The 14906-nt window shown below is 34.1% G+C and overlaps 1 protein-coding gene across 4 annotated transcripts in view; it reads left to right on the top strand.

Annotated features, from left to right (window-relative positions):
- The window catches only part of Src42A (Tyrosine-protein kinase Src42A), a 47101-nt gene extending 32195 nt beyond the window's left edge, over window positions 1-14906 (top strand). For 3 of the 4 annotated variants that reach the window (XM_081973379.1, XM_081973378.1, XM_081973377.1), the window contains 7 exons: window positions 5134-5255; window positions 7023-7186; window positions 7409-7594; window positions 7652-7805; window positions 7860-8026; window positions 9380-9536; window positions 10870-14906. In XM_081973379.1, the coding sequence (XP_081829505.1) occupies window positions 5134-5255; window positions 7023-7186; window positions 7409-7594; window positions 7652-7805; window positions 7860-8026; window positions 9380-9536; window positions 10870-11078 (1159 nt within the window). In that variant the 3' untranslated portion in view covers window positions 11079-14906. The remainder of the gene's footprint in view (window positions 1-5133; window positions 5256-7022; window positions 7187-7408; window positions 7595-7651; window positions 7806-7859; window positions 8027-9379; window positions 9537-10869) is intronic. The other variant, XR_014177117.1, reaches the window with a different exon arrangement.

Raw genomic sequence — 14906 nt, 5'->3', positions numbered from 1 at the left:
AGAAGCGAGCATTGACGTGCTTGTGTAGACATGTAGATCCCTCTTCATTGCACATGGTATCCTCACCTTGTGCTGCATTTTCATCTTAGAGACGATTTGTCTTGTCCGTGGCAAGTTTGGGGGTCAGTTGTTCGAGGGCTCCGGATGGTGACTCGCAGTAGATTCGTTTTGAGGCTTCCCATTCCTCGCACGGAGAAGATTAAGTCGTCGCTTATTTACGGTGGCAAGAGACTTTTCCATAAACTTCCTCTCCACGTGAGAGACCAGCCATCTGCGCATGGATTTAGGCGTGAGGCTGAGAGGTTTTTGCTTGACGGGGCTACTATTCTCTGGACGAATTCTACTCCAGTTCTTAAGGCGCCTTGTTCTGCCATAAATTGACCAAGCGGCACTGTTTATGTTTTTGATCCTCTTTCTCCTCTCTTATACATGGTAACTGCCTTTTTGTTTTAATAATTGTAAGGTGTAATTATGTGTGATTCATATTGTATGTGTAGTGTAATAATTATGTATGTTTGTTCTTTTTTTGCTGTTTTTGTATGTGTTTTCAGGGCTTTGTCAATGACTTTAAGTTTCCGACAATAAAGCTACTTTTTTGATTGATTGATTGATTGATTTGAATATTTTTATTTAATTTTTGTTATGTTAGACTTAGTATTTTGAAAAATAATAAAATATGAAATACAAAAAAATATGTGGGATGAGCCAATTAGGGAAATATTTTCAGACATTTGGTTATAGAAGCAAAACCGAATTTTTCTAAACGACCGAGACTGGTGGTGTGTGTGTGTGTGTACCATCCATGGGTTCGTTGATTACAGAGTCAAGTTCATCAACCAGTCTCGGACGAATGTAGGATGCACAAAATCCGAGTTTCAAGCCGGTTCTGCGGGCCATTTTTACGCGATCGGTACCATCAGGACGTCTCGCCGCTTCGACGATTTATTACGAGGGTTTTACATAACCAACGTGGCCCGATTACAACACTTGTATTTCTTGGATGGAATCGCAGAACGAACCGTTTCGCTACGGCTGCATTTGAGAAATACAAGAAATTCATTTAGATCGAGAGCCATTCTCGACGAAAAACTCGCTATTAATTGTGTGAAAGTAAGGCCGACTGCGAAACGATATTTTTGCATAACGTCCCGTATATTTGCAAGAATGAGCAAATATCGAGTTCGGTCTAATTAAAAACAATTATTAAACTTCATCGGAATTTGGCAGTTTTTATTAAAAATTTATGTTAAAATCAACTTTCGACTATTGCCGTATCGAGGACGGAATTTTATGTTTTAACGGGAAGGGAAAAAAAATTGGCCTTGTTCATTGATCCGTTGATATGACAAGAGTAGTTTTTTTAATCGAAAATTGCGCAATCCAGGCAGCCTTGACAAAACGTTATTGTGCATAATTTGCGAGAATTGTAAAGAACCTATGCTTCGCTAACCCCATTTTCGATATTATGCTATCTTAAGGTTACCGGTGGGTTTTGACGTAATTCGTTTGAATGCATTTTTCCGCCTTCCTTATAATACGATGATTAAGCTTCTAATCTGAACAAAAGCTTAATTACAAGAGAATCATTCATTGTAAATATTTTTTTCTCTTTGGTACATTTCCTATTGACGCTATTGAGTATTGAAACCCATTCAATGAATGTTTCTGTTCCGGTTATTAAATAATTAAGCATTAAAATATTGACGAGCTGATCAAAAAAATGGTGATTGTAAGGGCAGATAATTATTCAATTGTAATAAAGCTTAATGCGAGTTTATATTGGCAACGTTAATCATCACTAAAGTTGATTCACTTTAAGTAGAAACCCAATTAACTTCCAAGTTTTAATGTTGATTAATTCATATGAAAATCATTGGACAATCGCAGACAGTTTTTCAGTTTACATTAATCTGAATAGAATCCATCTAAAGGTTCAAAATCAAATGCTTTGTCTGCCATTTCAAACCATAACTAGTTCTGCAAGTTTTTAAAAAATTAACATTTTGATACTTACACTAACCAAACAATGCAATTTTTGTTAATCAGTTGTTTAATGGTGGACATCCGGTACCACGGCAGTGCGCCAATAATTGATTTGAACGCACTAGTGCGGTAAAACGCGGCAAGGGTACAGTAAAATACGTTACAAAAATAAAAGTTTGAGTTAAAACTTATTTCTGTGTTGATCGTAGACAAAATATTGTACAAAAGATTGTTTATATTTTACTTAATAGCCAGAAGCTGTAAATGTTAGTTGAAACCTGTCAAAATTAGACAGGTGACTTTTAAAATGTAGTTCAATCGTTGAAAATTTGTTATATTAAGTTCTAAGAGCTGAAATTCTAAGAGCCACTTCACGGGATGTTGGAAATGCAATTCTGAGTTACCAACATTGTAAAGGCTAGTTGACACCTGTCAAAATTAGTCACGTGGCTTTTAAAATTGCGTTTAATCGTTGAAAATTTGATAAATTAAATGGACATAGTTTTGAAAGCATGATAATGCAACCTTAAGCTTGCTATACTGTAAAGACCAGGGGAAAACTTGGCAAAATCAGTCACGTGACCATAAAATAACAGTTTGAACTAAAGAAATTTGCTATATCAAATTTATACAGTGGTAAAAGCTGAAATTGTAAAATACAGGGTTTCCAAAGTTGGTGCTTTCCTTTCACCTGCGAATAGGGCTTCAAAAAATAAGTTTTTTTTTCCTTTGACGCTTTTTCGAAATATGAACAATAACGAAGATACAGGGTGTCAAAGTTTTACTGAAAAAATAATAATTTAATGATTTTGGCCAAAACACTTGAAGTAATTAAACAAAATTTATATTTTAGAAAAGTAACTAACACCTAAAACCTAACCTAACCTAACTAACCTCAATAAGTTAGAAATATTTGAAATCAGAAAAAAAAGATTTTCCGATTGAACAAATAAAATACAGGGTGTTCCGTTTAAAATAATCAAAACATGCGTCCAAAGTTTGACATCGTTGGCAGATATGAATTCCCCATCTCGGAAAATCCCCTGATACCAAATTTCATAATTTTAAATGGTTTGGTATAAAAACTACGATTAAAAATTGATTTTGTGGCTCTGTAATTATCAACTTTTGGATTAAGACAAATACGGATAAATCGCTTTATTTTGACCACAGCTGCGGCAGAGCGTTGTAAAGACCTTTCAGGGACACCCTGTATAATTTATTGTAGCCCCTGCCTTAAGTTATAATCTAAAACTATAATCATTTTGACAATCAATCAATATCACATTTAATTACCGACATACGGTTTTTGCTTTTGCCTGTGACGCAACAGTCAGAAGTGGCTGAACAGAGAGTATGTCAATTTTGACATTGACATGAAGTACTGCAATTTTGCTAATTTAAATTAACTATGCTGGCAAATTATTGGACAAGTATAATCATCACAAATTGGTCTAGGACAATATTTCTCACTTGTGCTACCACACTAGTAAATAACTATTACAGGACTAGTGAATATATTGCACTGAAAGTGAGAATCTCAAAGCACCATCATATACTTTTCAAAATATTACTGTAATCATTTGCTATTTTCTAATAAATATAGTTGGATTTTTACCTTTTGAGAATGACGTCATCTTTTTACATCTTTGTTTCTCGCATATCAAACATGTGAAATAAACAATTTTAGCAAAAAAGGCACGTTGTTAATTTTGTCGTCCTGTCAAATTGAAAACGTTGACATTTACTGTCACTTTGATTTAAACGAATATCAAAGGTATAAAAATGCTGCGCTACAATGAGAAGGCCCAAATGCTAATTCTAAATGTGCTGCTTTTTTTCGAGTACGAAAAGAAACAGTTTCCAGATGTCAACTGAAACTCTCATGAGCACTCATTTTTCAAAGCATTTGTAGGTTAAAATTTGTGATCTAATTCCAGACATGCGTGTTTTTTCACCTGCTTGACGTCATTCTCAAAGGGTAAAAATTTGACTATAGCATAATTTTGTGACATGATTTTTTAACTGTAAATCATTGTTCTATAAAACTTCGTGACGTAACTGTAATTACATAAAGACGATGCACGACCCTGTAAGCCGACAAACACCACTTAAAAAACCGGTGCACGCCAATCAGCAAAGCTTTCAATCGCCTATTAACTAATATGGCTAATCATTATCGAGGCTGCGACAGACCGATTGAAAATTTACGACCTTTTTCTCGAAACGCACAATTTCTAGGTTTTTAATCATACTTATGCGTGTTCGTCCTTTGTTGCACGAACGGAAAATACGTGTGTCGATATGAATTCAATGGCTGTTTTCGGGTAAAATTTTCTCATTAACCTTGGATTGATTAAGTTTGGACTAGTAAGTGATTTCTGTAAACATTTAGTGTAAACATGTCAAACTGTTGATTGAAGCACAAATAATAATCAATAGAACCGAATAGTCTCTTAAAAAGATAAGACAGCATGCTTTCTGTATCAAACCATCTCAATTTAATAGGTATTTAGTTGGTTTTTAATAACGTATAGTTATCACCTTTTTGTTTGTAACTTTCAAAGATATTTCAATTTTTATCTGCTATAATGTGTAACTGTGTCACATGAACGAATATCGTGGTTCTTCTTTGTGCTTTTACTAGTTAAAGTGTGACAGATGCGTAAAGAGGACGCATCACATTAGCTTACTATCTGAAACGTATGTTATTTATGACTATAATACCATACTAAATCATTGTGTAACCACTTTTTGTCATTCTCCAACATGCCAATTTTACCAACGTGGTTCTTTTGATATTTGGACATCGTACTTCTATTCATAGTTTAGCATTGTAGTAATTGTAACAGGGCCTATCTGAATTCAATACATTCGCGCGAATCTCGTTTTAAATATTAAACCTAAACCCTGTCGCAACCGAACGGTCTAACACGGCAAATTATCGAACCTTGTTCAAAATGTGAATTTTGCAACATATTCTAATTAATCGATTGCCTTCGATTTAAAACAAATTTTTAGTGTGTCACGTTATTTTTTTTGTTTAAACGCATTGTATGTGGAGTTATTCGAGGATGTTTGGTTAAATTGACAATTAGATTGTTATTTTAATAAACTAGTGAAATTTAAACCTTTACTACTTTGTTACAGATGGTATTTCCGAAAAATAAAACGCATAGAAGCGGAGAAGAAGCTCTTGTTACCCGAAAACGAACACGGTGCTTTCCTAATACGTGACTCAGAAAGCAGACACAACGATTATTCCTTATCCGGTAAGTTTGTTTTCCATTTGGTTACCATGTTAATTAGGCACGATCGATTCGTGAAATTCTTGGGAAGTCGTCATTACTAATAATTGCGTTTATTAATTTTTTTGGGACCGTCCATATAAAATTTGCGACTCGTTACTAAAGTAGTAGTTTATATTCGATACTAAAAAGGTTTATTAACCAAGCCACCTTTCTGCAACAGAATTCTAAAGCAAATAGGAAAAAAGGTGACCAAAATGCATTTTAGTTTAAATACCTGTTAATTACCGACGTCTTGATTTTCTTCTGTGGACATTGAGTTTTCTTTCCTACTATAGTCACTTGAATTCTTGTCAAAGCAGCAGTTTGATACTTCTTGAACTTGTTTCCCACTAAACTTGATTTGTGAATTGTGAAATTTGAGTCTCGTGGAGCATTTAACATCCTTTCAAGAAGAGATCCAACATAATCAGAAACGAAAGACGAATAAGTAAGGAAGATTATAGCTTTTTACCTTCTCATTGCTATGAATCAAACTTAGAGGTCTGCTCAGCTGTGTATAAATACCAGATCAGATGAGTTGAGATGCTGACTTTCCGGAAAAATTCGTCAATCTGTAAATGTCTGTTATTTCCTGATTGGTTCCACCCCTGATTGTTATTCAAACTGGAGAAGAAAAAAAGAACTTTTGGTTTTTACTCATTATCAATGAATTGGTACATAGCAGATGTGGCAGATTTTTGCAGGCTCTTATTTACTAAAATATTTCATTTCTTGTTAACCAAAGCCTTTCAGTTTGATGTCACCTTCCATCCTTATCTTCATTGTTCTTATAAAGAATAGGTCTGCTCGGTATTGAGGTCAGTACTTCATTTGACGTAAATCACTTCTTTCTGTAGTAACTAAAATCACATACAAATGCGTTTACATTGGTATAGTAAATGGAAAAGTTACTTACATTTTACTACTTACTTTTTCTTTAATCTGTTGAAGATGAAAATTGAACCCAAACATCTTTTCCGGAATAGAACGTCGACATTTTAACAGACTTTCATTACTTTGGCTTAAGTCACCTGCATTCAAAGTTTGATATTGCAATGAAAAAACATAATTAATAGAAATTTACTTCAAATTCCTAACTTGTCTCATCACCAGATCTCAATATACAGGTGTGGTAAATCCAAAACCGACCATAGGAAAACCGTGTAACTGACAGAGAAACGTAGATAATTGCATGCGTGGGACAAAGACAGAAAACGAAAAAAATACCAAGTACTTGGTATTTTTTTCGTTTTCTGTCTTTGTCCCACGCATGCAATTATCTACGTTTCTCTGTCAGTTACACGGTTTTCCTATGGTCGGTTTTGGATTTACCACACCTGTATTATCATACATTACTTATTGCATTACTTAATAAGTTATTAGTGATGCCGAATCTGATATTCAAGAATGTATCGATGTACAATTAATTGTTTTTTAATGAGAGCTGTCATTAACATTTTTTTTTTCAAAGTATTGGTAGCAATTACCATGAAACAGTCATGCTTATTAATGCTCATTATAAATAGGAAATTCCGTTAATTATAGGATACACGCTACTTTGCTAAAGCTTTGTTTTTAATATGTTTATAATTTTTTTGTAAAGGCGAAATTACATTTGTCCTCAAAGTTGTTAAAATTGACACTAATAGTGCAGTAATACTCAACAGGACTACCTTATCTTAAATAGAAATATTTGACTAAACCAATTTTTCTTTAGGTTTTATTTGATTGTGGTATTTTTATTATCAGTGCGAGACGGTGACACCGTAAAACACTACAGAATCAGACAGCTCGACGAAGGCGGCTTCTTCATAGCGCGAAGGACTACTTTTCGCACTCTCCAGGAGTTGGTGCAGCACTACAGCAATGATGCAGACGGACTGTGCGTTAATCTTTGCAAACCTTGTGTTCAAGTAAGTTTACTTTACCGTCTCCCGATTATTTTCTTTGTTACCGGATTCCCGTTAATTATTGTTGTATTTGATATGTGGATGGAATGTAAAAGGTCGTTTCGAGGCTGCTTAAACTTAAAATGGATACGACTAAAATCGTTATTTTGGTTTGACCTCCGCTATAGTAGAAAACAATAACGGGATTAGAATATAATATCTAACTGCATATTTTTTTCATTTAAGGTTGAAAAGCCCCAACCTTTGGGACTATCACATAGGACGCGCGATCAATGGGAAATTGAACGGACGTCCTTGAAATTCATGAAGAAATTGGGACACGGGCAGTTTGGTGAAGTCTGGGAGGGTATGTGGAACAATACCACTCCTGTTGCTATTAAGACTCTTAGACCTGGAAGCATGGATCCCAAGGTCAGTTTTTTTACTACTAAACTCCAAGGCATTTTTTACAATGTAATACTGTTACAGGACTTCCTTGCTGAAGCTCAAATAATGAAGAAACTACGACATCCTAAACTCATACAGCTGTACGCTGTTTGCACAGTAGAAGAACCAATTTATATCATAACTGAACTAATGAAAAATGGCTCTCTACTCGAATATCTGCAAGGCAAAGGAAAATGTATGTTCTGTTTTAATTTGCAAAGTTTCACTCTAAATTGAAGGGTGGTTTCAGCTCTAAAACTGCAGCAGCTAATTGATATGGCAGCCCAAATTGCTGCTGGTATGGCCTACCTAGAAAATCAAAACTATATTCACAGAGATCTGGCAGCTAGAAACGTGCTGGTGGCGGACAGTAATATTGTGAAAATTGCTGACTTTGGTTTGGCCCGATTGATAAAAGTAAGTAACTATTGTTTATTTTGCTAATTCAAACACGTTCTAAAATCAACCGTTTTCAGTTCCACTTAGTTCTTAATACGTTTCTGAAAACGTTTAGAGATTAATATTTGCATTTAAGTTATTTTTTACATGCACTTTGGAATTTCCGCGCCACTCCTTGATATAGTTAACTTTTATTGAAAGGAAAATCCCTCCTACCTTTTCAGTGCATGTTAAACAGATTTGCAAACACATCCATATTCGAATGCAATTAAAAGTTTTCCTTAACAGAGCGAATAATTATTGTTCTAAAAATGTAGAGAAATCTGGTTCTTTATTGACCTAAAAAAAAGTTTTTTTTTTCTGCGTCTGTTTACATCGTAAAGTGGTAACTTTGTATTTTCAATAAACACCTTGTATATTTCAATGTCGATCAATTTACAGTAGCTTTAATTGTTAATTTTTACAGTTTTTCAAGGTGGTAAATTTTTTTGACTTGTTCTGGAAGAAAGAATACATTACCAATACATGATTGTCTAGGTCAATAAGTAGCTTTCGTCAAAAGTGAAATTGACATAGGCAATATTCACCAAGTTCGGTATTTTACGATACAATAAACCATTTGGGAAGGTCACATTTTTGTTCTGAAGTAATTTTGAAATTTGACGCCCAACTTTTGCCAACCCACATTAGGCGCCTAACTTTTTCTGGTGTTTATTGTAACGCATTTACGTAGTTAGTGGCGCCTAACGTGGGGCTGGGCATGACACATGTAGTAACACGGGTGTGACAAAAATATCGACCATAACTTAAACACGGCCATAGTTAGGAAAGTGAAATTGAGTCGCGTGACTGTAGAAGTTAATTGGCGATTCTTAGCAAGTTAGGTAATTGTTGATACAGTCCACAGTTCTTGAGATAATGATGGGAAAATCGCAGTTTAGATTTTCTAGCTGTGAAGTTGACAGAAGCAGCTTAAGCTTCTGGTATTTGTTTCAGAAAGTCCAACTTTGTTCAAACCATTTACTCAATTCCATACAGTTTAGGTTTACTTTCGGACGTCCAATTATTTCGTTTTATGTTACATAGAATGATAATAACTATACTACATATCTAGAAAAACAAGCCTGGTAGGTAGCCTTGTTGCCATAATTTTTGATTATGAACTGGTTTTCATATTAAGTGCAGATCGAATGCAGGGCGTTTAAGCCATTTGTAAAATTAGTAAACCTGCGCACTTGACCCATATATGCAATTGGTTCTAACTGGTTCTACTTACTACAGAGCTTTGAAAATTATCCAAAGGCACATTTTAGGTTAAAGATTAGATTTACACTGTCTGGGTTTGATTAATTTTACTTTCTTTATTAACAGGAGGACGAATACGAAGCTAGAGTAGGCGCCAGATTTCCCATCAAATGGACCGCCCCAGAAGCAGCAAACTATAGTAAATTCTCAATTAAGTCGGACGTGTGGTCTTTCGGAATATTGCTCACCGAATTGGTCACCTACGGCCGAATTCCATATCCAGGTAAATATTACTTACAAACAGAGCTGTCGGTAGTTGAATTACTTTAATTGGAAAATGTAGTTCAATTAATTTTAAATAATTGAACTACTGTAATTAGATTACTTTTCAAAAACAATAATTGTAATTGATTTTTCAATTACTCAGCAAAAGTAGTTGTAATTGGTAATTGATTTTACGATATGTTCTGTAATTGAACCACTTTGAAAGTAGTTGAATTACTTTCAGAGTAATTGAATTACTTTCAGAGTAATTGAATTACTCTCAGAGTAATTGAACTACTTTCAGAGTAGTTGAATTACAAATAATGTTAAAGTAATGGAACTACTTGTTTTTGAGGTTAGATACGATTGTTGTGTTTTGCGCGGTCGAGAAGTAGCGGTTTACTGAACCGGGTTCAGAGCGGCGTTTTGGTTGGGTAAATGAAAAAATAGAAAAAAGTTAGAAAGTTGCGATTTTTGCTGCCTGGTGTAGTATTTTGTTCTCTTCATTTTAACATTAAACAACGCTATAGGTTGCATTTAATTTTTTTGAGTTAGGCGGTAAAATAATATTTCTTTGTAAAAAGCGCCACCTGTGGACGAAAGAAAACAACTTTAAATAATTATTTATGGAGCATCTAATAGAAAAAAAACTGCTCTTTTCAATGGTGCCAAACTTAATGTTCTACGACAAAGGGTTTCGAAGTTATCGCAGTTTTTTTAAAGCAACTTTTGACTTACCCCCACCACTTTAAGTCAAGAAATGGAGAAAAAAGGTTTTAATCAAAGTTGTTGCTAGTAAACGTAGCTTCCGTTTGCAAGTATTTTCAAAGTGCCATTGTATTTGAAATTTTGGAGATATGTACTTTTTTTAAGTTAAAGTTGTTAGTACGCCCCCTTGAGGACATTTTCTGAAACTGAAAATATTTTCTAGCGATTCTAGTAATTTTTTTTTTCAAAGCTCTACAATTAACCGTTAAGTCAAAAAAGCCGAGTGCCACTCTTATTTGGACACCCTGTACATTTACTACTGCCAATAAATAAATTACTTTTTAGTAGTTCAATTACATTTGAGTAGTTCGATTACATTTGAGTAGTTCAACTACATTTTATCAGTAATTGAATTAATGCCAGTAGTTGAACTACTGTAATGGTCTATTAATTCAACTACTTTACTGAAGTAATTGGTAGTTCTACATTTTAAAAACATTGACTAATTGTAATTCAACTACTTTCACGAATTTGAGAGTAGTTGGTAATTGTAATTTAATTACTTTTTTTGAGTAATTGCGACAGCTCTGCTTACAAAGTTAATTTTTTTGTTAGCACTTAAATTACAAAAATCAATTTCGCAGGCATGACAAACGCGGAAGTTCTGCACCAGGTGGAGCACGGTTACAGGATGCCGGCGCCTCCCAGTTGCCCTCCCAGATTGTACGACATAATGTTGGAGTGTTGGCACCGCGATCCCTTGCGCCGCCCTACCTTCGAAACCCTGCAGTGGAAACTGGAGGACTTCTTCACGATGGAGGGCTCGGAGTACAAGGAGGCATCGGCCTACTGAGGAATGGCCCACCCCCCGGCCGACTGGCTGTGCAACACGATGGAGCTGCACTACCATTGATTGGTTCAGGGAGGTGGACCTGGTTGAGCTTTGTTGTCGAGTTGGTGGTTCGAGCCGATGTGTGGTTCATTTTGAGGTCGAGGTGCGTGTTGTGATCTAGTTTTTGTTTTGCGTTAGTGGCAAGTTCTTTTTCTTTAGCGTTTTATTTTTGAGGTACTTAAAGATGGTGCGTTTTAATGAATTATAACATTCTGATGTGTGCCGCAACCGGATTACCTAATCTTTTTATTCTACTGAGCATATTTAGTTATGTTGTTAGTTTTGGTAAAGCTGCGGTTTCTGGTATAATTTTACTATATTGTAATAATTTGCCAACCTTGGCAAACTGAGCTAAAATCAATACATTTTTGAATGGTTTGATTAAATTTACAAATTAGTCGAAACCATGACTGATATAGAAAAAAACTAGAGAGGCGTCGAAAATTTCGAAGAAAGCAAAAAACTTGGACATAATAACACAGTCAGTGGCACACCATTAAAACGAAATCTAATAATAATAAAAAAAATTGGGAAACAGATAACTTCTTTTCAATTTTATATTTGGGGGGCTATAATCTGTTACCAAAGACAGGGTTTCCCAGCAAGTTAAAAGAAATGAAAACTAATTTGCAGAATTTCGGCATTTTATTGAGATATAATAGCGCAGCTTTGTCCTAAACTAACTTTAAATTACAAGAATACCGCTGCTTACATACAGAGTGAGTCAGGTTTAAAGAGAATTGGATTTTAAGCAGAAAGTAGTAATAAAATTGTGTCCAAAAACGCGTTGTTACCGAGATACAGAATGATAAAGTTTCAGATTTTTTAAAGGTTTTATTACATAAATTTCATTCATTCTTGAAATAGCAGGATTAATTTTTCTACATCACACAGTCAAAAATGAATGACTTGTCATGATTATTATTATCATGAAGTTGAAGATGAGATTCACCCAAATCCACCTCTTTTCCAACCTGCATTATACGATCATAACTGGCATCACATTCACCTTGATCATTCATTCTGATGCAGTAAATAAAGAAAATTAAAATAAATGAAAAAATATATATATTTGAATAAAAACCTATTTTAGGGATGCCAAGTTATTTTTCCGGTAAATAACGAAACTCTCTCTAATTTAACTTATTTCCTACCTAAAAAAAATCTACCTCTAAATAAATGATAATACAATTATTGTTTTTTATAAACAAATTACAAACTACTTACCTAACCTAACCTAATACTCTTCGCCAAAACGCTCCGTAACACCCCGTCAGTTGACCAAACTTTTCCGCTGAGATGGATGCTCTGCTAACTGCAGAAGGCTGCTCCTCGATAACAGCTCGGAGGCCTCCTTGGTTACAAATTTAACCACTTTTGGAACCGACCCTCTTCAAAATTTGGTTTACTGGACAAAGTGCAATAATTTTGGTACAGGAGCTGGTAGCACTTGATATTACTCCCAATAAATGGGGCTTGTAACACTTGATATTACTCCCAGTAAGTCCGAACCGGGAAGGAAATATATTAAATATATATTTCTAAGATCTCCTGATCTTCAGTACTGTGATTTTCCTCAAATTTTTTAAAAATTGACTTTCCAGCTCTCATTAAAAGTCTCTCTTGACAATCAACAACAAAAAACACAACTTTTATCCCACTTTCTACCTCCATGTACCACCTTTTTTCACCTCCTTTAAAGTTTATGAAGTAGCTTACTATTAAGATACTAATGACTACATATACAACCCTGCTAAAATTAACTATAATGGAAAACACTTGACATCCCTACAAAAGTTTATATTTTCTATTAAACAAAAAAATCTATATTTTCTTGAAAAACAGTTATTTTCAAAACATTATGTAATAAAACCTTTGAAAAATTTTCAAATCACCCTGTACCTCGGTAACAACGCATTTTCGGACACAACTTTCTGCTTAAAATCCAATTCTCTAAGAATGGTATAGGTTTGGCCGTTAACCCTGACTCACCTTGTATAGCAAATAAAAGACGGCTATAGCAAAAAAAGAGTAGAATAATGTATTGTTTACCTGAAGTATACTACGACACTTAAATAATCATGTACCGAGTACATATATTTAGACAGAGACAACTTTATTTTTCCAGGTAAATCACAATCACGATGACGTAATTTGACAGTTGGTCAATATATTGTTTTGTTAAATTACGTCACCATGACGTCAAATGCTCACACTGGATGTAGCAGCATCAACTCGAATACTAATGACGTTTCGTCTTTGTGTTGATTCGTGACAACTGTGATTTTAAAAAGCACAATTTGTAAATGCCAATAATTTAAAATGGATATACCAAATGTTTAGAGGTCATAAGAATCTCTATCAGCTCATCCGAAAATATACAGGATTTTCCATTAAAATTTTACCAACTTTGTATTTTAATATAAAATAATTATAACATCTATTTCTAGTGATTTAGGAGATTTTGACAACTGTGATTTTAAAAAGCACAATTTGTAAATGCCAATAATTTAAAATGGGTATAACAAATGTTTAGAGATCATAAGAATCTCTATCAGCTCATCCGAAAATATACAGGATTTTCCATTAAAACTTTTGTATTTTAATATAAAATAATTATAACATCTATTTCTAGTGATTTAGGAGATTTTTTCCTATCCGCAAAAATTAAGTCATCACAAACTGTCTAAACATACGTACCATCATGTTAAACTGGTTGAAATTTTCCTCAAAGGTAAGTAGGAGCTGTTTACAGAAAGAAAGAGAGAATACTAATCAATTTTAGTGCACCATAATTTAAGTTAATCAAGGATAAAAAAATCAACAATCATATTAAGTTTGAAAAGTTCTAGTTGTTGTTAATTTAGCTGGATTTAAAAACAACAAACTTGATCACAAATTACGTCTTCCTTGTACTTGTGCTTTAACAAATTTTAATATTTAACTTAAATCTTATTTTTCTATTTATGTTCGTCTCTGTGGTATATTAAGCCTTGAATTATATTTCGCCTTTTGCTTTTACTATATTTATACACTTACTCAAACCAGTTTTCTATTATTATGAATATTGTCATAAAAAAATTTAGTTTCCTCCTAAGTGTTTAGAAAGGAGAGATTAGATTGTGAATATGGAATACCTAAGTGGCAGGCCTAATTGGTTTGCTAACCTGGAGTTGTTTGTATTATAACCAGGAGTAAACTCTGAACATTGTTAATAAATACAATTTAATAGAAAACCGAGTCGCTTTCGACTTTTTCAAAGACTAAATTTAGGGCACATCACTCGTCGAGAGCGGCTCGGTCCAATCAACTTCGAGCTTGTAGAGTTGTTGGAGTGGTGTGACCACGCACAAACAGACAAAAAAAAGTAGAACTGCCATTATTTATCTTTCTATTTACATTGTGAACTTGTAAGTAATACTACTAAAAGAAATTGTGTATTTGTCCATACTTTTTCCGAGTTTCAACGTGTGTTTGAAACTCTCTTACATTCCTCTTTACTGACTTTTTAATACGGGAATTCGGGCTGCGAACGGTTCTTAAAATTTAGAGCATTTTTCAGTTATTTGGGGGTATGGGGACCGTATCGCAGTATATAGTCTCGTTTGATTATGCTCACTCAAGCAGCTATGAATTTTCGAAACGACATTTTTTGAACAGCTGTACCGTTTACTGTACTAGTTTATTGAATTTAAGCGAAATCGTTGTTTGTACGATTTTAAACATATACAATATTTTTTGTATTATACACTGTAGCATATTGAAGGTTAATAAATTTAATTAAACATG

The sequence above is a fragment of the Ips typographus genome, linkage group LG2 (assembly GCF_016097725.1).
Source record: "Ips typographus isolate SLU linkage group LG2, UJ_Ityp_2.0, whole genome shotgun sequence".
NCBI lineage: Eukaryota > Metazoa > Arthropoda > Insecta > Coleoptera > Curculionidae > Ips > Ips typographus.
The sequence above is the reverse complement of the archived record's forward strand: the minus strand, read 5'-3'. Positions and strand labels throughout refer to the sequence as shown.